The sequence below is a fragment of the Macaca thibetana genome, chromosome X, assembly GCF_024542745.1.
Source record: "Macaca thibetana thibetana isolate TM-01 chromosome X, ASM2454274v1, whole genome shotgun sequence".
Lineage (NCBI taxonomy): Eukaryota > Metazoa > Chordata > Mammalia > Primates > Cercopithecidae > Macaca > Macaca thibetana.
Window position 1 is genome coordinate 65,139,993 of NC_065598.1, and position 24,529 is coordinate 65,164,521.

Here is a 24,529-nt window from a genome sequence, read left to right on the forward strand (position 1 = left end):
ACTAAGACAGCCACTACCCATCACACACACCTCTGCTGCAGCTCTAGATTTTGGGGAATGGTCATTAGGAGATGGGGAAACTGAGGTTCAGACAGAGGTAATGGCTTGCCTGAGGTTATGCAAGATGCTAGTGGAGCTAAGGCCAGAAGGTAGTTCACCTGACCGTTAGTTCAATACTTTCCACTCAAACCAAAGTGGAGAGCAGTCACCACTGACCTAATATCTGCCCCAGACCGGTTAGGCTGGCATCATTTACCTCTAGGCCAGGGACTGGAGATGACGGAGTAGCACATGGCTCATTAAAACAAGTCTCTCTTTCCTAGGCACCATGACCTTGTCAGAGCACCTGGGACTGGGTTGGGGGCAGGAGGCCCTTGGGGGCAAGAAAACTAATGGAGCAACTGCAGCAGAGCAGGTGGCAGCTTTGACCTTCCTTGTCATAGGGAAACCCAGTGCCGGGGAGGAATGTCAGCTGCCTACTTTGGTCCTGCCATACCAAGCTCAAGCCCAGGAGCCTACAGGCTGGGCTGCCTCTGGACCCAAAATCTCCAGCAGCCTCAGTGGGCCTGAGGTCTGGTTTAACCTCAGGGTGCTCATGATTCTCCCTCATTTATAACTGCACACAGGAGCTAAGGCCACTGCTTTGCGGAGAGGAGTGGGGAACCACAATTGGGGGTTTCTTGTGTAACTTCCATTTTTAAATAAAATGCCAAACCAGAATTGCCGCCTCTTCCTGGCCGATCCTGCAAGGTGTCCACAATGTGCAAAGGCTAGGGACCGCCACTGAATGTTGCACCCATTCTTCACTTCAGCCCCCAGGACATCCTGGCGGGAGGGTGGGCTGCCCAGAGGGGCCCGAGGCCCCAGATAAGGCAGAGGCCAACCCTCAGGGTCTCATGCTTCAGATCTGGGGTCAACCTTTCTTTGTCTGGGGCTGTCTGGTGCAGTGTATGATGTTTAGCAGCATCCCTGGCCTCTACTGAGTAGATGCTAGTAGCATTTCCCCCTTAACCCCCGCCAGTTGAGATGACCAAAAATGTCTCCAGACGTTGCCAAATGTCCCCTAGGGTAAAAATTGTCCCTGGTTGAGAATCCCTGTGGTAGAGACTATAAATTTTTTCTGGGGTGTGCAGTGTTGCGAGAGGGATGTTATATAGAAGGTAGAACCACACTCCTGAACTTACCACTGGCCAGCTAAAAGATTCAGTGACTTGTTTTTCCTGCCATCCTGTCCTAGGGGCCCCTCCTGGGCTGTTTGCTTTAGTGGTGCCTCATTTGTGACAGGGAGGCTCCAGAAGTGTTGCTTGTATGGGCCCAGAACTTGGCATCCAGCTGTAGCCCCAACCGAGACCGAGACTGGCATCTGAACAGGTGCAGCAGGGCGCTGAGTTCTGCCCGGTGACCTAACAAGCCAGAGGCCAGCCAGAGTCCAGCACTGCCAACCTAGGCTGGGTGAAATACAGAGGCCCTTCCTGTGGTGCCCCTCCTGTGAGGTTTGGAATGTGGGATGAGAGCTATTTTGGTCCTGTCTCCTTTCCTCCCTGTGCCGCCTCCTGTAAGAATCAAGTTAGAGTTGTGATTTCAGTGAAGAGCAGCAGGAGCAGAGAGAGGCGCCAGTGAACTGGACCACCCCATAGATAGGGCATTGCAGACCCCCTTGCATGTCTGCTTCAAGGTCAGGAGGGAAAGTCTTGGTGGCCCTGTAATCCCTGACAGCTCTTAGTACAGGTCCCTCTCCCACTGTCCCCCAGGGAGAGAGGTGGCAGAGCCAGTCAGCCACTCATTGCAGCACTTCTGCTAGGGGCACTGCCAACCTAGAGGGTAGCTTTGTGCAAATTCAAATGAAACAGCGTCCCTGAGGGATGCAGCCCTGTGCCAGGGCTCAAGGCTTGGTGGGCAAGCTTATTTTGGCCTGGGTCCCTTAGTGTTTCCTTAAGGGAGGGTATAAGGAGCTGCTCAGAGCAGTTGGGGCCACATGCTGAGGATGGTAGCTTCTGAGATACAAGCCCTCTGCCAAAAGGCCAGCACCTTCTCCTTGAGAGAGGTCCCCCTCTAGGGTTGGAGAGCAGGCAAAGGAAATGCGCCTTGTAGCAACCAAAGGAAATGGGCCTTGTAGCAACCAAAAGAAATGATCTGAGAAGCGGCTTGCCGGGTCCTAGCGTTTCTGAGCAGCAGTAGCAGGGCCTGCAGTGGTAGGCGACCCCCTGCCTGCCTCCTAGCCCTGCCTTGAGGGACCAGCCTCACAGAGCCTGCCTTGGGAACTGGGGTTGTCACGTAGATAGTGGCATCCCAGGTCTTTCTCCACCACTCAGGACACTGGCTTTTCCTCCTGCACTCAGTGAAGGTGGGAAAGACCGACATGGAGACAGATCCTGTTTTGGAGGCCCCTGTCCTCTGGTGAGCGCCATGGAGGCGATGCTTTTCCAAACAGGAAGCTAAGTCAGGTAAAGGAGGCCACCGCATGTTTAAAGTCACCTTAGGGAGCAGGTCAGCTAACTGAATGACCTTCACAAACACCCACTGCCTGCCTTCCCTCAGTCATCATAGGCATTCACATTGATGCTGGTCACTCTCTCCTGCTCCTGCACTCAGGTCTAGAGAGAACGTGGGCCTGTGAGCAGAACAGGCCTGTGACTCGGCTCTGGGTAGAATTTTCCAGGGACCTATACCTGTGGCTTTCTAGCAGGCCTTTTCTGTTTAGGGTGGTGGTCTTTATCACAGGCTGTACTTTAGAAGCACCGGGAGAGCTCTCAAAAATAAGCAAACAAAACTGAACCCTATCCCCAGAGTGTTTAATTTAACTAGTCATGGGTGGGGCCTATTAGTAAAAGCTCCCCAGGAGATTTTAACGTGCAGCCAGATTTGAGAGGTGAGGGAGGAATGGGACGGGACACCCAACAGCTCCAGCAGTAATAAGGGATGCTTTCATCTGTGTCCCTGTGACATCCATCCATTACTTGTCTTGAGCCTGTGTCTTCCTGCCTGGTCCCCATGCCTGATATTGTCTTTATGGTTAGGCATGAGTAGGCTGAACCCAGGGCTGGGGCAGCTGTCTTATAACCCACTGAGTGACCAGAAGATACAAGGACTGGGGTTGCCTAGTAGTGGTGTGAAGAGGGGATACCCAGCCCGAGAGTGGGGTTGGTGACACTGGCTGGCTGAGGCCTTACTTCCTGTAGTCTAGATTAGATGCCTGTTGCCTTCTCTCTTCCTCCTGGCTCTTTTCTCTCACCTCTTTGCAACTGGTACACAATCTGAACTGTGTCTTAAAGACTAGATGGGTACAAAGTTCAGCTCATCTTAATAAAAATAGCCTTCGTTAATGAGAACTTTTATATAGCCACTTTCAAAACCAGCAAAAGCCTGATCAAATCTATAAGGTAACCACAGTGGTAGACAGGAAAGTCGTTAGTCCCCACTGTATAAATTTGGAAACCAAAGCTTAGAGAATGACATGAGTTGTTTCAGATGACTCAGTGGCCAGCATGGAAGCTGGCTTGATTGGAAAAAAGCTCGTTTTCCAACTTAGTGATATCTGCGGGCATTATTGCATCTCCCAGTGAGAAATGTTGCTGCCTCTTTCCTGGGTGCATAAGCCCTATGCTTGAGTGTTTCTCAAGACCAGAAGGTCTGCTTTTTTCCTGGTTGCATCCTTCTCAGCATAGAAAACTGCTCTGTGCTGTCTGGGAACGTGGCCTGTGTAAATGTAGGTGCGGATACCATCATTGACCTCAGAAAGCATGTGCTGCTGCTCAGCCTTTCCTACTTTGACGCTCCCTCCAGGAGACCTGTGGGTTTGGCTCTGAGGCCTGATTGGACTCTGGAGCTTTCTAGTATGCCCTCTCCCCTGACTCTCCCAGCCTGGATCTGGGAGATCTGGGCCCCTCCCCCAGGGAGAGTCTGGGCATAAGTCTCAGTGGAATCCAGTTTGTGCCAGCTGACTGCTGTTACTGACCTACCCTGGCACATCACCTAAGCTTTGGCCAGAGCATACACCGCATGCAGAATATAGCCTTTAGAACTGCTGGTAGCCATGCCTTGGAATCTGCACATCTGGATATAGAGGTAAGGCAAGGGACCACAAACATTCCTACCTCACCTCAGCCTGCCCGTTGTCACTCTCCCCGCCAGATACATAAGCCAATCCTCAGTCTGGGCCACCTGGCTTCAGCCCCAGGTGAATTGACTCTACTAGGGGTGGAGGTGGGGTCGCTCCTGGCCTCAGCCTGGGCAGGCTGAGACGAGTGGGAGGGACAAGGCAGAGCGGCGCAGTTCAGCCCTTAATCACCAAGACATATGTCCCTGACTGATCCATCTGGGAAGGAGCCTCAGGGCCTCCCAGCCCTCCATGAGATGGTGTATTGTGGGGAGCCAATGTCCCTGACATCCTGTTTGGTAATAACCCATTACATTCTCTAGATTCCTGTTAAGGAGAGGTGGTGGGGAATTCAGTCTGCAGCCCTACTCCAAACTTCTTTGCTCCTTTGTCTTTGGAGCAATTGCAACCTCTTTGAAACTTCTGCCTCCTTACCTCACTTCCCCCAACCATTTGGCCTCAATTCTGACAGTGGTCTGGGCAAAGCCATTGTCCAGACCCACAAGGGAATGCAGTAGCTGGGCTTCTTTCTCTAATTTCCTCTTTTTCTTTGGGACCTTTCAGAGTCAGAGTTGGGGTGGAACACATTTGTTGAGTGCTTGGTATTATGTGCCAGGGGCTTTCGCTTTCTCCAGTCTTTTATTTAATGCTGTCAGTAGCTATAAGATGTGGATGCTGACTGGGTGTGGTGGCTCACACCTGTAATCCTAGCACTTTGGGAGGCTGAGACAGGGAGACAGGAGGATCACTGGAGGCCAGGAGATGGAGACCAGCCTGGGCAATGTAGTGAGACCCCGTCTCTACAAAAAATAAAAAGAAAAGTAGCCGGGTGTGGTGTGGTGGCTGCTATTGTAGTCCTAGCTAGTCAGGAGGCTGAGATGGGAGGATCACACAAACCCAGGAGTTTAAGCCTGCAGTGAGCTGTGATAGCACCACTGCAGTCCAGCTTGGGTGACAGAGTGAGACCCTGTCTCAAAAAGAAAAAAAAAATCCAAAAACATGAAAAATAAATAAAATAAAAATTGAAAAAAGATGTGGATGCCGTGGCTCCTGTTTTACAGAGGAGGAAATGGAAACCTGGAGAGGTTATACAACTTGCCCAAAGTCGAAGAGCTAGTGACTGACAGCATCAGGATTTGAACCCTGGGTTGTGACTCCACTAGACCGGAAGGAGCAGGAAAACAGCCTGGGGGGCTGGGGTTGGTTCCTGAGTCTGAGCTCCTTGCTTGGCTGGCATGAGGGCAGGTGGCATAATGCAATGGCCAAGAGCGCTGAACATGGAGTGAAAAGATCAGGGTTATAGTCTCACCTGTGATACTTTACCCTGTATGACCTTGGAAAAGTCTCTTGGACCTCAGTAGGCTTTATACTGTAACTTTTTAAAAAATACCAATGTGGAGAGTCCTACCACAGATCAGTTAAGCCAGCCTTCTGGGCACTGGTATTTTTAAAAATAACACTTCCTAGCTGATTCTTATGTGCATCCAGGGGTGAGAATCACTGAGCAATGTGATTCAGACCAAGACTTTTCAAACTTTAATGTGTTTGCCTGAGGGTCTTCTTAAATAAAGTGGTTCTGGGTGTGGGGCTTGGGATTCTGCATTTCTAACAAGCTCCCCTGTGATGTTGATACTGCTAGTCTGGGACTACACTTTGAGTAGCGAGGGGCTACAGGGCTCTAGGTAGTCATGAAAGAACTTGGCATTGGCCTGAGTGAGATGGTCCTCTTCTGCCAACCCCCAGCTAGGGCCGATGCCTAGCATCAGGGGAGGGAGGTGCCTCTCCTATCCTCTCCATTAGCCATGAGTAACTGAGGGCTGCAGTGGGATTTTAAGGGTGTGTTCCTGGCATGCAGGCCTACCCTAGAGATTTGCTCCCTTTCCTGGGGTGGCCATACATGTGACCCTTTAGGGGCCGCTGTCTGCCCCTGTGCCCGCCTCTCTGGAAGTCCTAACCTGGTCCATCTTCTGGTACCTCCCTTTTGTCCTAATAACAGGAAAGCAGAGCTGGCTGCCAGGATAGGTGCTGAGATGGGGAAAGGGTCTCATCCCAGGGGCATGACAGGAACAGGGACAGGGAAGTGGCTGTGGCAGCCAGCTCAGCTGTCCTAGCAGCAGAACCATGTTCCTCAAAGGCTCCCTGGGCAGCTGTGCAGTCCCTTTGGACTGGTCTTACATCACCTAGACTACCACTGGCCTGGAGCACAGGATCCTTTTTCAGGCTTGCATTGCCCCCTGCCAGACAGGTGGAGGTACTGCTAGCAGGGCTCTGTCAGACACTTTTCAGGGACCCCTCAGAGGTCCTGGCGATTCCTAGATCTGTATCTTAGGTTAGGAAGTTGCAGTAACATAAAACATACATACACACACACACACGGAGAGAAAGAGATGAGAGAGAGAGACAGAGAGAGAGCCGGGTGCATGCACAGACTGAGGTGCCTGTGGGTATATACAGGTGCACAGTCCCACAGTGATCCTCATGAGTTGTGGACATGAGCACATTTGGCTACAGCTACGTGTAGAGACAGATGCTGTGGTGGACACTGACCTGTTGCATGCACTCACAGAAATGCACAGATGTTCATCCTTGCCCTTACCCCCATTTGCCCCCAAAACCTGCAGGGGCTCCAGGGGCTGCAGAGCCCTCTCTTCTTTCCCTCGAATCCTCATCAGTATGTGACCCTTGAGGAACCCATTACTTTTTCTGACTGACTTCTAACTTCCCTCACTCTTCCCTCCACTGTCTACTCACCTAGCATCTCTGAAATACTGTTTTGTCCTTCATCTTATCTGTCCCAGCCACTAGGATTTCATCCTGGGTTTCCTTGTGAGTGAGCACTGGGAAGAGAGAGCTCTTCCTGTCTTGGAAAAACCTCACCAGCCTCCTTAGAGTCCTCTGGTCAGGGGGGCCAGGTGAGACTGTGGCCACAGGTGCTGAGGAAGTGGAGGACGTGTTGAGGGCAGGACTCCGTGGCCGGATCAGCTCTGCTAAAACCAGCTGACTTCCCCCACCATCCCTGCGATGCCAGGTCCCATGGCCCCAGCCCCACTCATCTTGGCATCACCTGGGTGGAAAGCAAATAACCGCCTGGGCAGGCGCAGGGCTTTACTGCTGGTATTTGGCCTACCCTGACTAGAAGTGCCTCCTCTGTGGCTTCAGTCCAGCTGCACATCTCCGCTGGCGCTGGCAGGGGTGCCCAGCTCTGTGCCAGAACTCCCAGAGCAGAGGTGACAGGCTGACCTAGCCATGTTCTTCCCCCAAGACCCCAACAGGCCAGTACTGTGTCTTCATGACACTCAGCACTGCACTATGACACAAATAGGCCAAGAGAGCTGGGGCAGTACTGGGAAGCTCCCTGAGGAGGGAGGACTGGAATGAGCATGGGGATGCTGCTGTCAGACTCAGCTGGGATTCCAACCCTGGCACTGCTGCTTTGTCCACTGTGAGACCGTAGGCTGAGCCTGTTTGTATGTCTGTAAAATGGGGATAGCAAAGCCATCACTGGTTATTGTGTGTGTGAAATGAGATTTGGCTGTCAAAGTGCTGAAGAATGTTACATGTGATGATGAGAAAGAGAATGATAGGAATGGTTGAGCATTCCTATTTCCTGCCTGGACTAGGCTGGTCTACCCAGGGCCTTGGAAGGGGGTAGGTTCCTCAGAAAGGCTTGCGGGGTGGACACAGCTGTGACTTCTTATCCCAGCAGGCCTCCTTGACCCCAGATGATCCTGGTTCCTGGGCAGGGGGTGGGAGAGTGGGAGGGGTTTGGAAGAGGCAGGGAATGAGACTCAAGAAAGCCAGGGCCAGGATGCCCAGACAGTAGGGTTTGGGGAGCAGAGGGCCTCCTGGTTGGCTATGACTTGGAGCAAATGTGCTAGGACCTCTGGCCTTCTCTTGCCATTTCTGGATCACCAGAATGAGATATGCCTGCCTGCTGGGGTTGGGCAGCATACACCTAGGGCCCTGGCATCAGCACCCTCCTAACCCCATTTCTTTGCCTGTTTCTTTCCCTTGTTCTGTTTTAGAAGCCGAGGCCAAAAGAGCATGTGAGTGGCTTCGAGCAACAGGATTCCCTCAGTATGTGCAGCTTTTTGAAGGTAAGGCCACTCAATTGTTTACCCTCCCCCGTTACATACTTCCCCTAGCCCTCAGTTTTTTGTCTGTTAAATGGGGCAAGTCAGATTCTCTCTCCAACTACACACAAGCAGTGTCTCCTGGCCTTGCTCCAATTTTTTTCTGACTTTGCTCCTGCAGTTGTACCTTTCTCTCCCGCATCATCTCTACGAGATTGCTCTCACAACTGCCGCAAACTCTGCTGTTGCCCATGCCTTTAAGGTACCTTGTCTTGACCAGGGTCACCACGTGGTACCAATCCTGAGGATGCCATGTCGGTACACACAGTGTGAAGAATGCCGCCTGGAGTTGTACACCCTGGTGGCCCAGCCTTGGCCTCACTTGCCCCACAGTGATGGCCTCATTTCTCTGTTTTCCTTCATTTCTCTTTTGTGTTTTTCTAGAGTTCTTCATATTTGCTGTTTCCCTTCCCCTTTTCTGCCCACACCCCTACTGCACCCTGGCTTCACATCCACCTCGCCTGGTCAACTTGCCTGGTCAGTTCACCAGTGACGTCCATGTGGTCACACTCAGTGGTCACTTCCCAGTCCTCATCTTGCTCCATTTCTCAGCAGCATTCAGTGCCACTGGCCACTTCTTCCTTTGGCTTCTGGAACACCCCCCTCTCCTGGCTGCCTTTCTGACTGGGTTCTGTCTCCTTAGCTGACTCTGCTTCCTCTAACTGATATCTAAAGGTTAGGATATCCCAGGGCTCGGTCCGGGGCCCTCTTCTCTCTCAACATTTCTTTCTCATGAGATCTTTCTCTAAATACCATCCATATTCTGATGACTTCCAAATGTCCAGACCTCATCCCCAAGCTCCAGATTCATATATTCACAGCTGCCAATTCAATCTCTCTACTCTGATGTCTGATGGGTGTCTCAGATTAAACAGGTCTAAAACCAACTCCTGATGGTACCACCATTTACCCACTTACTCAAGCGCCATACCCAGGAGTCATCCTTAATTTAATTCCTCCTTGTTCCCATCTCCTATGTTTAACCTTTCAGCAAGACCTTTTCCCTCCAGAACGTATCTTGAATCAATCCACTTCTTACTACCTCCACTGCCACAGCCTGGTGTGACCCAGTGTCACGGCTCACCTGGGCTAGTACAGCAGCTTCCTGTGCTCTTGCACTCTCATCTCTACACTGCAGCTGGAGGGCTCTTGTTGGCCATAGGCCTGACTGTCAGTCCTGCTCCAAGCCCTCCGATGGCCTTCCAGCACACTCAGAATGAAATACACACAGACGCTCTGTTCTGGCCTGTCACACTGCATTCTCCAACCTCCATTGATTACTCTTACCTTTGTTCACAGGGCTCCTCTCTACACTTGCTCACACCAAGCTTTTTCCCTCTTCAGAGCCTTGATGCTGATGTTCCTCCTGCCTGGAACTCTCTTTGCAGTTTCCTTGCACAGCTGGCTGCTTCTCATCTTTCAAGACTCAGCTCAGATGTCACTGCTTCAGAAAGCTCTCTGCTGACCACCTCTCTACAAGCAGCCGCCACCCCTACCAGCCTCCCTTTACACTATCATGCTGGCTGATGTCTTCCATGACATTTGTAACTGCACCATCTTGGTTTTAAGTATCGTTGCTTATCTGTTTCCTTTAAGAGCGTAAACTCCATGAAGGCAGGAACCATTTTTGTTGTGTTCACTGTTGTATGCTGTATGGTTTGCTCAAGTGCCTAGCACAAAGTAGATGCTCAATTGGATGCTCATTAGTTGAATGAGTAAAGGAACAAATGGGCTTGCTTCACCAGTAAGGTAGAGAGCTGTGAGACTTCTCAGATTCTCTCTTCCATTCCCCCAACTCCTTTCTTTCCCCTCTCCCCTCCCTAAGTCCCAGGGAGTGGGCTCCTACTGCTCTGGGACACAGGGGGATGCAAGGTATTGTTTGGCTACTGTGCTGTCCTGTCCCTTCTGTCCTTGCTCCTGCCCTACTCCCCTAGGTTCACCTTGGGCCAAGGAGAAGTTTCCCTGCCTGAGCAGCCCAGGATTCAAAGGGGAATGGGGGAACCCATATTGGGCTCTTGGCAGTCACCTGGGGTCTTGGGCCTGCTATCTCCCATAGACCTGCCTCACTGACTGACAGAATTCTTGGGTCCAGCTCAGCCCTCTAGGCCTCTCCCAGACCTTTCCCCTGAACTCCCTGGGCACCCTCCTTTATTCCTGACGTTTTTCCCTTCTGCTTTGCCTCTTGTCTTCCTGCTCCCCCTCCTTCCTGGCCGTTCCCCTCCAGCTCAAGGGCTGCTGAGGCTGAGTTTGTGATATACTACTGGACTCATCTTTGCTTCTCTCTGCCGTACAGAAGGTTTGTTTCCCCTGGATATTGGCTCTGTGAAGAAAAACCACGGTTTTCTGGACGAGGACTCTTTGGGGGCCCTGTGTAGGTAGGTGGGCTGAGGGTCAGGCCTGGGAAACCAAAGGCCCGGCTTGAAGCTTCCTGGTGGGAAAAAAACATCCCTTGTACCCTCTAACAGAGGAGGAGCCCAGCTTACTAACAAAGCTTATCTTCTGCGGTCACATTGCTCATTCTGTTCTTTGTGTTTGTGACACCCTCAACCACCCAGTCACTCTAGCTAGAAAGCCAAGATCTGGCCTTGTTTCTTTTCTCCTAAAGTTATAGCCTCCAAATATTCCTCTGCTTCAGTCGCTCTCTACTTACAAGAGCTTGGCCCTTGTTTGAGGCCAAACCATGGCTTCTCCTTGGATCGATCACAAGGCTTCAGCCTAACTGGCTTTAGTCTTGATAACCCATCTCTCCCCTCCCCTCTCCCCCTTCCCTCACCCCACTCCCAGATCCATCTAGATCCACCAGCCTCAGCATTGTAACAGCTCCAAATGGTGGTTCTTTCTGCTTAAAATTTGTCACTGCCTAAGGATAAAAATGCAGACTTTTTAGCATACAACCCAAAGCCCTTTGCAAGCTGGTTCATTAGCCTTAGCCCCACTGGTCTCATGCCCACTGATCTGTTTGCTGACTATATACCTACAATGTCCTGTGTAAGCTTGGGTAAGAGTCCCTGTTTCTCTCACTCTCAAAATCCCATTTGCGTCCTCCAGGACGCCTTCTCTGACTGCATCCCTCCTTCATGGAGGTTGCTTGTCTCTCCCTGTGTTTGTCTGCTGTGCCTTCTGTCTGCTCTGTCTTTGAACATGTCCCATTTCTGTAGGGTTTATTTCCACTCTCTGTAAGCTCCTGGAGGGCAGAGGCCATAATCTTGCCAGCATTGTCTCTGGTTCTTAAACCTTAGGAATATTGGAGTTTGCGAGAAGTTTTGATGGCTTGGGCATGTGAAGTGGTGGGTGCATCTTGGTAGGCTCTGCCAGGCTTTGGGGATGTCCACCTTGGGTGGACACTTCCACTTTATTACAGGAGGCTGATGACCTTGAACAATTGTGCCTCGATGAAACTGGAGGTTCATTTTCAAAGCAAGCAGGTGAGTCATGGCAAAGAACGGGTCTGTGGTCTTGTGGCGCCATAAGGAAACCCAGGGCGTATGTAAACCATTTGTAAAACTAGCTCTAGTATCCCAGGAGTCTGAGATGTCCAGAGCAGTACCTTTCCCCAGCTAGGGGTAGAGATGGAGGAGATCTACGACCCCATTCTTTCCTGGGAACTCACTTTCTTGCTTTTTTTTTCTGGGGCTTTCTATACCAGAGACCTGTAGTCAGGTGGGGCAGCCAAGTTACCAAAGCCCTGGGCTGTGAGGCAGGAGGCCCATGGGGCCTGGTCTCAGCTCTGCCACTGATTGCTGAGGGATCTCAGGGAAACCTCTTCCCTTCTGGGCCTCAGTTTCCCCATTTTGCAAAGAAGGAGATGAACTAGAAAATCTCAAATTCCGTCCACCTCTGTTGTGATTCTAATCTAAGACTGCAGCCCAGAGCTTGGGAAGGTCTGTCACTGACTTAATGTATGTCATTGACCTTGGGCAAGTGGCTTCTGGTTTGTGGGTTTGTTCCCTATCTGTAAAATTGGAAGGGGGGTTAGATTAGTTACTTGACCATTACCATTACCATACATCTGGGCTCTGTCTGTGACTCCTGGCTTCCTCTGGCACTCCCAGAGCTAGCTCTACCCACCTAGGCCATGTTCTCAGCCAGAAAGCAGGGCCCTTCATCTCAGAGTCCCCCAAGAGTTTGGAAGCAGAGAGTGGAGTACAAGCAAGGACTTGTGGCCTGGGCTTCTCTGACCTGACCCTGCAGTGCCTTTCCCAGAATGAAGACTCAGAAGAGGAAGAGCAGTGTACCATCAGTAGCCACTGGGCCTTCCAGCAGGAAAGTAAGTGCTGGTCTCCTATGGGGTCCTCTGATCTGTTGGCCCCACCGAGCCCTGGCCTGCCAGTGACCTCAAGCTGTGAGAGCGTTCTCACCGAGCTTAGTGCCACCTCTCTGCCAGTCATCACCGTGAGCCTACCACCCGAGCCAGCAGACTTGCCCTTGCCAGGCTGTGCCCCCAGCTTGAGTGACCGGCCCTTCCTCAGCCCCACCCAGGGCCAGGAGGGTCCCCAGGACAAAGCCAAGAAGCGCCATCGTAACCGTAGCTTCCTCAAGCACCTTGAGTCTCTGAGGCGGAAGGAAAAGAGTGGCAGCCAGCAAGCAGAGCCCGAACGTAGTCCAGCCGCCTCAGAGAAGGTCTCCAAAGCCTCATCTTTCCGCAGTTGTCGTGGCTTCCTCTCAGCCGGATTTTACAGGGCCAAGAACTGGGCCGCCACCTCAGCCGGTGGCAGGGGTGCCAACACTCGGAAGGCCTGGGAGGCTTGGCCAGTGGCCTTGTTCCGGCATCCTCAGCGGATACACCGGGGTGATTGCCTGGTGCACGTGCCTGGGGACCACAAACCAGGCACATTCCCTCGCTCCCTGTCCATTGAGAGCCTGTGTCCTGAGGACGGACACCGCCTGGCAGACTGGCAGTCAGGTAGGCGGTGGGGCTGTGAGGGGCGCCGGGGCTCCTGTGGCTCAACGGGCAGCCATGCCAGCACGTATGACAACTTACCTGAGCTGTACCCAGCTGAGCCTGTAATGGTTGGGGTCGAGGCTGAAGATGAAGATGATGAGGACAGTGGGGGCAGCTATGCTCACCTAGACGACATCCTCCAGCACGTGTGGGGGCTACAGCAACGAGTAGAGCTGTGGTCTCGGGCCATGTACTCAGACCTGGGGCCTGGAGATGAGGAAGAGGAGGAGGCCACTTCATCAGTACAAATAGCCACAGTTGAGGTCAAATGCCAAGCTGAGGCTCTCAGCCAGATGGAGGTTCTGGCCCACGGAGAGTCCCCAGCCTGGGCCCAGGCTGAAGTCCAGCCAGCAGTCCTGGCTCCGGCTCAGGCTCCAGCTGAGGCTGAGCCACTGGCACAGGAAGAGACTGAGGCCCTGGCCCCGGCCCCAGCCCAGGACAGTGAGCAGGAGGCACATTCAGGCGGGGAACCCACCTTTGCCTCTAGCCTGTCTGTGGAGGAAGGACACTCCATTTCTGATACTGTGGCCTCCTCCAGCGAACTTGACAGTAGTGGGAACTCCATGAATGAGGCTGAGGCTGCGGGGCCCCTGGCTGGACTCCAGGCATCAATGCCCCGTGAACGGCGCGATTCAGGTGTTGGGGCCTCACTTACCAGACCCTGCAGGTGAGAGTTTGGGTTGGGATGGGGCGGACGCAGGGACTCCTGTTCTCTGTCTCTGAAGCTGATTTCTCAGTCATGAGGCCCAGGGCTAAGTGCTTGGGGGCTGCGTTATCCCCTCACAGCCAGCTCAGGAGAATAGAGTACAGGAGTTGGGAATCCAGAAAGTTAGGTCCAGAACCTGCCTCTGCTGTGGCCTTGAGGAAATGATGCTCTCCTCATTGGACCTCAGTTTCCTCATCTGTAAAGTGAGGGAGGGTGCTAGAGGAGATGGTCTCTGGTCCCCAGGTTTGCCCATTCAGAGTTTCTTGGAGCAGCCCCTCCATGGTAGTTTTGGAATGGGCAGGGGGCTTCACTGCTTATTGGCACTAGATGGGCCTGAGCTCTGTGCCATCCTCCCCAAGAACTTCCTGGCCCCTAAGAAGCTGAGTCCAAGCTTTTTCCACCCTGGGGCCTCAGCAGCAGCCCTGAAAGTGGTCCCAACTCCCTGCATGTTTTCTTTGGAGAGAAAAAAGGGGACCAGAATAACACACACCTTTTCTAAGGTTTAGCCAAACCTGCTCCTCTGGGCCTCTCCACCCCTCTCACCGCCCCCCACCAGGAAGCTCCGTTGGCATAGCTTCCAGAACTCCCATCGGCCCAGCCTCAACTCAGAGTCGCTGGAGATCAACCGGCAGTTTGCAGGCCAGATCAACCTCCTGCACAAGGGCTCACTGCTGCGGCTTACTGCCTTCATGGAGAAGTACACTGTGCCCCACAAGCAGGGCTGGGTCTGGTGAGTGGCTCCTGGGCCACGGAGGGTGGGAAACTGCCGACTCAGGTCCACGGCCCCAGGCAGGGTCAGCCCAGGAGGTGGGTGCAGGCAGGCAGGGCCCACAGGCCAGGGGAGCAGTGTGATATGCCAGGAGGCTGGAGGGGCTTGGTAAGGCTGGGTATGGGGCAGAGGACCTGAAGTCCTCCAGCTGTGTCTTCTCCATCCCAACCTCCGTACTGCAACTAGTGAGATTGTCCTAAAATGCAGGTGTGGTTGTCATTCTCCAGATAAACACTTTTCTCTGGCTTCCCATTGTCCAGATTCCCTCCCACCATGACTGCTTCCTGTTCTGGTCCCGCTCCATCCTTCTGGCTCTTTAGCCTACCCCTCCTAAGCAACCCCACCTTACAGACCAGTGGGACCAGTCATCCTTCCGTGAACGTGCTATGATCCTTTTCCTGCCTCTTTGCCTTTGTTTGTGCTGTGCTCTCTGCCTGTAATGCATTTTCCCCATTTCTCCTCTGGGGCAATGCCTTCCTATCCCTCAAGAGCCTGCTGAGTTACCACATCCTCTCTGAAGCCTTCCCTAACTCACTAGGTACAGTTCCCCTCCCTCAATGGGTCTTCCCCTAAGTTCTTGGCCTCCTACTGGCCACATGAGTTGTTACTGCCTATTGACACAGTTATCTCCTTGGCCAGACTGAGAGCTCTCTGTGTTCCTCTGTGACTCCCTGGGGCTGCGCCCAAAGCAGGTGCTCAATGAGTGTTGACTCTGGGACAGTGGTGTGTGCCTTACCCTCTTCACCCCACCTGATCCTCTAAGACTGCAGGCAGAGTCTCCAAACTGTGTTCTCCCTATCTGATCACTTGTCATTCTCCCAAACAGGTCAATGCCCAAGTTCATGAGGAGAAACAAGACCCCAGACTACCGGGGACAGCACGTATTTGGGGTGCCACCCCTCATCCATGTGCAGCGCACGGGCCAGCCACTGCCACAGAGCATTCAGCAAGCCATGCGCTACTTGCGCAGCCAGTGCCTGGACCAAGTGAGCCCTTGTGGGGCAGCCTGTGGGGAGATGGTGCAGGGGTGGGGTGCTGGTGGGCATTGGGCCGAAGGCTGAGGAGCTGGGGAGAGGAACTGCTCTGGCCTTCCCCCTCACTTGGGCTGGTCCACCAGAGGGCTTTGCTGTTCTCAGCAAGGACCAGCAAGGATGAAACTCCTTTCTACTCCTTAGGCCCAGCTCTGTGCTACCTTCTTTCCGGCCCAGGCTCCATAGTCCTTATCTTCTGGGAGCCTGAATTTGCCTAGATCCACCTTTTCCTACTCATCTCCACAAAAGCATCTTTTCTTTTTTGTCCTGAAGCTGTAAAATTCCTTCTCTTTGGTTTTCCCATTTGTCTCCTACCCTGCCCCTCAGGAGGCCTGATAGGCTTTGAAGTCTCTGGGGTGGCCTAAGCTCCTGACACCCAGTCCAGGACTGGCCTCACATTCTCCCTCCTACTCACGCATGTCTTCTTCCCTCCCTCCCTCCCTTGCATGGACCAGGTAGGCATCTTCCGCAAGTCTGGGGTCAAGTCCAGGATCCAGAACCTGCGCCAAATGAATGAGACCTCGCCTGACAACGTCTGCTATGAGGGCCAGTCAGCCTACGATGTGGCTGACCTGCTAAAGCAGTATTTCCGGGACCTGCCTGAGCCCATCTTCACCAGCAAGCTCACCACCACTTTCCTCCAGATCTACCAGCGTGAGTCACCCACTCCTATCCCCAACAGCCTGCCCCATTCTCAGCCTCCCTGAATACCAGGCCTTGTGGAAGATAAGCCTGGTGCAGGCAAATGTAGCTGGACCTGTGAGCTGATTGGAACAGTTACTGTCTGGAGTTGAAAAGGCCCTTGCAGAGAGACCATTCTGCTTCCCCAAACCCATTATATGGAAGGGTAGACTGAGGCCCTGAGGGGAGAAAGGGAAACTACCTAAGGTTACACTGTACGTTAGTAATAAAGCTAGATCAAGCACCCAGAGACCTCACAGAACTGAACTTTTCCCTTCCCTCTCGCCGCTCCCCTCGGGACTTCTGTGCCTTTTGCCCCCTTGGAAGCAGGAGGCTGGCTGCTAAGGCCTCTGGGGAAGTAAGGAAGGCTCTTCTTCCATTGCTTCCTCACAGTCCTCCCCAAGGATCAGTGGTTGGCAGCAGCACAAGCCGCCACCTTGCTGCTCCCCGATGAGAACCGAGAGGTGCTACAGACTCTGCTCTACTTCTTAAGTGACATTGCCTCTGCCGAGGAAAACCAGATGACAGCAGGCAACCTGGCAGTGTGCCTGGCGCCCTCCATCTTCCACCTCAATGTCTCTAAGAAGGAGAGCCCCTCTCCCAGGTGAAATGGGGCACGGCATGTCAGGGCCGGGCCAGGTCCAGACAATTTGGGCCCCATTGGACTTTTGGCTTTTGATGACTGGCACTGCTGTGTCTCGTCCTCACCGCAAGGAGTGAGCCTGACTCCTCAGGGACCCTGGGCTGGTGGGATCTGTGGAGCAGGGCCTTCCAAAAGGCAGCAGGTTGCTTTGTGGCCAAGTTTGGCAAAGTGGCTTCCTGGCAGCTACAAGGCAGCCTGTCTGTCATCTTGTCTTGTGCCCTTGTGCCATCTCTCCTCTCACCACCTCCTGCCCCATCTAGGATCAAGAGCAAACGCAGCCTCGTTGGTAGGCCAGGCCCTAGGGACCTGAGTGACAACATGGCAGCCACCCAGGGCCTGTCGCACATGATCAGTGACTGCAAGAAACTTTTCCAGGTGAGTAACCCCAGGCCATGGTGCCTACTTACCAGACCTGGGGGAAGCATCAGGCCTGACCTCGGTGCCCCAAGTCAGGGATAGGACCCAATTTGACACATACCCCTCAAGCTTATACCCCCAACTCTTCCTCCACAATGGTTCTCATCTACCTTGCTGTGGTAGCTGCACCTCTCTACTGCCCTTAACGTGAACCTGACAGACCCCATGGGGTCTCCTGCTCTCTGGAGCTGCAGCCCAGTGTGTGTGTGCCCTCTCAGGTGCCCCAGGACATGGTGCTGCAGCTGTGCAGCTCCTACAGTGCAGCTGAGCTCAGCCCTCCCGGCCCAGCCCTGGCTGAGCTGCGTCAGGCCCAAGCTGCAGGGGTAAGCCTGAGCCTCTACATGGAGGAGAGCATCCAGGACCTGCTGCGTGATGCTGCTGAGCGCTTCAAGGGCTGGATGAGCGTGCCAGGGCCCCAGCACACGGAACTGGCTTGCAGGAAGGTGAGTACCACACCATGGGTGGCTGCTATGGGGCTGGGAGAGCATGGTGCAGGCAAGGGGAGTCAGGGAACCCAAAGGAAGGAGCCGGGGAGGAGCTGTCCCCCAAGTCTCACTGTGCCTCGGCCTTGTCCTTGGAGAATGTCAGAGAGTCAAGAAAGTACCTTAAGGAATCAAGAACCAAATGAGACCGAGGGAACTCTCTCAGGAACCACCTGCCAGAATGACCTTCCAAAAGCCCCATTCCAGATACGATGCTGCTTTGATAGCCTCAACTCCCATCTCTCCCTGCCCCGCAGTCCAGCTGAAACCTTGCATTTTGCACCTTCGTGCCGTCCTGCTGCCTGGACTGCCCTGACCCTGAGCATTACATTTTCCGAGGCACCTTTAGCGACAATGCAATGTGTTCCTCCTCCATTCAGAACCTTCTGTCATGCCCCAGGATGGAGGGGATTTCTCTCTGTTCCTCTCTGGGCACTGGTCATGCTCTTTCTTGGACGTGGATTCTGAGTAAGATTGCAAGCCTGAAGTGTCCTGTGTAAAAAACGGTCATAACAAAACCTCCTATGTAGGATCAGGGTGAGTGCCTGGTACATACAAAAGGCTCTGTAAGTGGCAGCTTTTGTTGTGCATGTGTTTTACTGCCTGTGCTAGATGGCGAGCTCCTTGACAATCACCATCTTCCTGCACCTCCAAGCACTGTGCCCATCATGGTAGGGCCTGAGAGGCCTCTGGGAATGTGTGCCCCATCATCTCTTTATGCTGTCTAACAGACTGAAAAGCAGACATCCAGAAAAGAGAGAGAGAGGTCAGGGAGCATGGGAGCACTGTCTCAGTCTGGCCAGGGTTAGCAGAGGAGCTCTGCAGCCTACCCTATTAAACCTCAGGCGCTGCGGTTTGAGGCCCGGACTTAGGGCTGGAGTCAGAGTTCTCCAGCCCTGACAGCTACCCCCATCCCCACTCCTGTGGCTCACAGGCACCGGACGGGCACCCCCTGCGGCTGTGGAAGGCGTCCACAGAGGTGGCAGCCCCCCCAGCTGTGGTGCTGCATCGTGTTCTCCGGGAGCGGGCCCTCTGGGATGAGGATCTGCTGCGGGCCCAGGTGCTGGAAGCCCTGATGCCGGGTGTGGAGCTGTACCACTATGTCACCGACAGCATGGCACCCCATCCCTGCCGCGACTTTGTGGTGCTTCGGTGAGGGGCCGCAGCTGCTACCCTGCTGTGCTTGGGGGGCCCGAGAAGTGGGGTGGAAACCAGCAGTAGGAATCTGAGCCTATGTGTCCTTTCTCCAATAGGATGTGGCGCTCTGACCTGCCTCGTGGGGGTTGCCTGCTTGTCTCCCAGTCCCTGGATCCTGAGCAACCTGTGCCAGAGTCGGGTGTGCGGGCCCTCATGCTCACGTCCCAGTACCTCATGGAGCCTTGTGGCTTGGGCCGCTCTCGGCTCACACACATCTGCCGGGCTGACCTCAGGTACCAGGCCTGGGACAGCCTGCTCGACCCCCTTGGCCTTGACCCGTTCCCCTGCCTCTGCCCCTCCTTTTTGCCCCATGCTGTTGATCCCTGGGGCTGGGACAAGTCCTTTCTTCCTTCTCCCTGGTGAGGGTTCCAGGGAAAAACACATTGCTCATGCCTGGTTTCTTCTACTTCCCTAGGGGCCGTTCTCCTGATTGGTACAACAAAGTCTTTGGGCACCTGTGTGCCATGGAAGTGGCAAAGATCCGGGACTCCTTCCCCACCCTGCAGGCAGTGGGCCCTGAGACAAAACTGTGAGCCTTGGGCTGGTCCCAGGGTGGCACCACTCAGGCCCCCTGGGCACCAAAGGAGTGAGGGGGAATAAGAGCAGAGCAGCCCCCTGGGTGCTGCTGTCAGGAGCAGAGCCAGGCCCAGGTGGCTCCAGCTGCCTGTCCTGTCCCCTTTCCTAAAGCTCCTCTGCACGTAGAGGGGAGAAAAAGAGAATTTAGGCAACTCTACTCTCCCTTCACCCCCAACCCTGTATTCTACTCTCCCGAAAAGAGAAGAGAATCACATGAGTAGCAAGACTACTGCCGCCAGCCACCTGCCTGTGAGGCCGCCACTTGGTCTGAAGCCTCCACAGCTCCCCACCTGCAGGGGCAAAGAGGTCGAAAACAGTGTGTGATCCCAGCTCTCTGCCAGACTGAGAGGGCAAGCCGTCTTGTTTCCTGCAAGGGTGCTTTTGAGATTGGACAGGAGGTTCTGGTCCTGCCTTTGGGGCCAACACTGGCCCTGAAGTGTCTTTTTCAGAGGAATTGGACTGGAGTGAATGGGCACAGGGGTGGAGTGCAGGGCAGCCCCAATCACCATGAGCTGTTTCATTTGTGTAAATATGATGCTGAATTTTAAGAGGCTGAGTTAAGAGTGGGCACTGACAGGCCCCTAATAAGCGACATGACGATTTGGCATAGATTGGGATGTGAGGGTGGAGAAGCTTCCTTTCTCAAGTCTCAAGATGCCAATGAAACCAGTTTTCCCTGACTTGGGTTTCACACTTTATCTGCCACCCCATGGGGTCCTGTGTAGCCTTTGTCCACACACTGCCACTGCCCAGGCCAAGCAAAAGCAGAGTGTGGTTAAGAGACGAGGGTCTGTGTCATCGTCTCTTTTGCTTATGGTAGTGGGCTAACATAACAGCCCCTTTCTCAAGCAGAGACCTGGCCCGTGGGCCAGACAGATGGAAGGGCCTATCTTAGCCAGCTGGAGCTTAAGCCAAACCTGTTCTGTCCCACTGGCCAGCCATCTTTGCTCACATGGAAATTCAAATGCCATTCAAAGGCCACTGGTGCTTTATTTTTCAATCTGCTGAGTAAACTGAAATGAGATGGGTCCCAACCACCACTGTAATTTTCAAGCCTATTTTATTTGTACCTGTAAATACTGTACAGTTTATATATATATATATGTGTGTGTATATATGTGTTTATATAGATACACACACACATATATACACACACACACACACGCATTTGCACAGACACACATATATATCAATTCTCATGAGTGTATTATAATCTCTGGTGGGGGCAAGGGTCTGGAAGGCCTGAGGGGCATTTCAGATGAGAATGGAGAGGTAGAGAGCCAGGTGCAGCAGGATCCCTCAGATCAATAAAGCATTACCAGAGATGCACTTTGACTGTGGCTGTCTTTGCTGACAATGGGCTAGGGACTGGGGACTGGGGTTGTGACTGAGGCTTCAGTGTTAGGGCTCAGAGCATTGAGCATTCACCCCACCCTCTGCTGAGTCCCAGCTTACTGGCAACAGGTCTTGGGTGAGTCCACAGGAAGAACGGGGAGGGCCTCAGCTCTTCTCTTTGGAGAGGGATTTGTGGCCAGGCATGGTGGGGTGGGGTGGCGGGTGCGCGGAGAAGGGGTGGAAAGTTAGCCAGAACTTGAGCAGAAGCTGCAAACCCCATCTCATGACCTGGCCACAAGCATGAATGACCTCAGGCATACTAGGGAGAGATGAGCCTGGCTAAGCGGCCATTCCTTCCCCTTCTAAACAGCTTGAATGAAGAGTGAAGTCCCAGCCCCAGGAGGCTTAGGGGGCCCTGTGCCACCCGTAAGCCAACCTGAGAGGTCTGAGTGCCTCAAGGCAGCCTCTGGTATGGCCCCAGTGACCAGCAAAGCCCAGGGGCCTAGAGAAACTCTTTCGTCTTGACTTTCCCAAAGGAAGGGGCTTTCCTCTGCCATATTACATGGCCATAAAATCCCAGGCTCCGAAGAGCAGGTAGAGAGAAAGTCCAGGCTTTGGACTTTTGCATCCCTGAAGTGCTCTCAGTAGCCTGGGCAAGCAAGCCCTGCTCTCTGGGTACCTCAACCTCCTCATGGGTCAAACGAGGCCAGTCATACCTTGCCACAAGCCTGTCTCGGTAAGTGTTCAGGTTGCACCACCCAAGTCTGCACTCCGACCCGGCCTGAACAGTGAGGTGCCTGTCCAGTCCCACTGCTCTGTCACCTTCTTCATTCTGTCTTGGGCTCAGTTGTCCCTACATGCCTTGGCCTTTCTTCACTGCTGCCACCTAGGGGTCTTGGCTAGCCCTGGAAGTGAGTGAGGTAGAGCAGAGGACCCAGTCAGCCCCCTGCCTTTGGGAAAACTAAATGGAGGCCCCTTGTGTCTGAGTATGGGCTGGGAGATCACTCCGGCAGTGCTGGGCTTAAGGGATACCAGCGTGATGCTCTGGCCAGTAGTTCTTGAGGAAGGCATCGGGGCCTTCTGGCCCAGGCACTGCCCACCTTCTCTTGGAAGGAGGTTGGTGGTAGGGTACAGAGGATGAGACTCAGCACTCAGATGATGGTTGCTAGGAGACGGATAAAGAGGAGGGATCCTCTTGGAAGGGCCAGAGAGTTCCCCCAACCTTGCAGCTCTGGACTCTGCTACCCTGACCCAGTCGCCCAGTGTCTGGCAGTGTGGAAGAGGTAGCTCCAAGTAGGAGAGCTTCTGTTGGGCCTTAGCATCCTCATGTGTAAAGCAGGGCTCCCATCCCTCATCTCTGCCTACTCCACCGTGCCTCTAGATGTAGGAATGAGTTTCATGATGAGGCTGCCCAGGCCTCTCGTTCCCACCCACAAAGCAAGCACCACCCCTGGCCATTTCTAGCCCTGAGTCGTGTACCTCTGCCAACCCTAAGTAGGCTTCATTTCCCTGGTGCCAGAGAATGTGCCTTCAAATTCCCAGTCCCACTGCCCGTAGTCTCTACTCTTGTGCTTTCCCTGACCCACTGTCTCAAAGAAACCAGGTCTCAGGGGAATCCTGCATAGAAATCGAACAATCTGCCTATGAGCTTTGATTATTGTTTCCTAGTCTCCAGCGCCCTGTTGCCAGAGTGACTGAGGGTAGTGGTCAGACCCAGGCTCAAATCTAGCTATATCATTTCCTGGCTGTGTGACCTTAAGTGGCACATTTAACATTTCTGATTTCTTTTCCCTCTCTGAAAATAAGGGTAAGAATCATTTATATCTTGTAAGGTTGTTGTCAAGGTTAAATGAGCCAAGAGTCGTGAAAGTGGTTGCACAGTACCTTGAACATAGCAGACATCAAAATATGGTAACCCCCTGCCTGCCCTGTGTCTTTCCTGCCAGTCAGACTCCATAGGGAGAACTTGGTCCCCTCATCTGGGATCTCCAGCTCCAAGATGGGGAGGAGTGGGTGGGCTTTTCTCCCATCAGGAGAAAGATGAGCAGCCAGCATCTGCCTGTTGTCAGTGAAGACAATGAAGAAACATGTTGCAATGGAGACTTCATGAGGGGATGGCACCATGCAAGTGGGCCCCAGTAGTGTGGATGGAGCAGAACATACTGGTAAAGACAAAGATGATGGCAAGGACTGCCAGGAGCTTTACACCTGTATGTAACAAAGCTTCTGAGCTCCTTGCTCAAGGCCTGGGGGTGTGGAGATGGGTGGAAGAAAGCCCAAGGCAGTCTGACATAGAGCTACACAGGGGATAGGGTTGGGGCTATGGAGATCTAGGGAACTTCAATAGCTTATGGCCTTCACCCAGTGATGGAGAGGAGTCAGCAGTCAGGGCTATCAACAACGAAGGCAAACAGTAGAACTCAGAGACGGGCATGGGGGCTCCATTGCATGAAGCTGCAGCCAATAGGGAAAAAAGTCTCAGAAAGTGGCTTGGGGCTGGCAACCAATGCAATGCTTTCTGGGGAGAGAGTCACTTGTGAGCCAATCAGTAGCATGGTCTGAATATTAGCTACCCACCAGGTGCCAAGGAGGGAACCAAATCAACACTTTTCCCCTCATCTAGGGCCAGATGAACTGGTCAGGAAGCTGGCAGCTTGGCCCCTGCCCATTATGTCCCCATCCTCACTCAAGAAACAGAATGGAATAGCTCGGGGCAGCTGAACTTGCATGTGCATCAAGGTGGAGAGGAAAGCAGATGCCATTGTTGCCATGGCAGTTGACCAAGGGGTCACAGCACCAATGGAACAGAATAGAGAATGCAGAAACAAATCCACACATCTACAATGAACTCATTTTTGACAAAGGTGCCAAGGACATACACTTGGGAAAAGACAGTCTCTTCAATAAATGCTACTGTGAAAACTGGATCTCCACATGCGGAATGAAATGAGACCCCTATCTCTCTCCATATACAAAAGTCAAATCAAAATGGATTAAAGATGAAAATCTAAGGTCTCAAACTGTGAAACTACTACAAGAAAACATTGGGGAAATTCTCCAGGACATTGGTCTGGGCAAAGATTTCTTCAGTAATAACCCACAAGCCCAGGTAACCAAAGCAAAAATGGACAAATGGGATAACATCAAGTTAAAAAGCTTCTGCACAGCAAACGAAACAATCAACAAAGTGAAAACACAACCGACAGAATGGGAGAAAATATTTGCAAACTACCCATCTGATAAGGGAGTAATAAATAGAGTCTACAAGAAGCCGAAACAAATCTATAGGAAAAAAATCTAATCAAAATGGGCAAAAGATTTGAATATACATTTCTCAAAAGAAGACATAAAAACGGCAAACAGGCGTATGAAAAAGTGCTCAACATCACTGATCATCAGAGAAACGCAAATCAAAACTAGAATGAGATACCATCTCACCCCGATTAAAATGGCTTATATATAAAAGACAGGCAATAACAAATGCTGTTGATGATGTGGAGAAAAGGGAACCCTCGTACACT

At 52.9% G+C, this 24,529-nt stretch overlaps 1 protein-coding gene across 10 annotated transcripts in view; it reads left to right on the forward strand.

Annotated features, from left to right (window-relative positions):
• Positions 1-21,002, forward strand: part of STARD8 (StAR related lipid transfer domain containing 8) — a 78,247-nt gene extending 57,245 nt beyond the window's left edge. For 4 of the 10 annotated variants that reach the window (XM_050776847.1, XM_050776845.1, XM_050776855.1 and 1 more), the window contains 13 exons: positions 8,122-8,193; positions 10,523-10,604; positions 11,591-11,654; positions 12,421-13,838; positions 14,434-14,607; positions 15,473-15,632; positions 16,133-16,331; positions 16,752-16,962; positions 17,262-17,376; positions 17,637-17,861; positions 18,835-19,052; positions 19,154-19,330; positions 19,513-21,002. In XM_050776847.1, the coding sequence (XP_050632804.1) occupies positions 8,122-8,193; positions 10,523-10,604; positions 11,591-11,654; positions 12,421-13,838; positions 14,434-14,607; positions 15,473-15,632; positions 16,133-16,331; positions 16,752-16,962; positions 17,262-17,376; positions 17,637-17,861; positions 18,835-19,052; positions 19,154-19,330; positions 19,513-19,630 (3,233 nt within the window). In that variant the 3' untranslated portion in view covers positions 19,631-21,002. Of the gene's footprint in view, positions 1-8,121; positions 8,194-10,522; positions 10,605-11,590; positions 11,655-12,281; positions 13,839-14,433; positions 14,608-15,472; positions 15,633-16,132; positions 16,332-16,751; positions 16,963-17,261; positions 17,377-17,636; positions 17,862-18,834; positions 19,053-19,153; positions 19,331-19,512 lie in introns of those variants that run through there. The other 6 variants (XM_050776849.1, XM_050776846.1, XM_050776852.1 and 3 more) reach the window with 4 other exon arrangements.
• Positions 21,003-24,529: the final 3,527 nt, after the last annotated feature.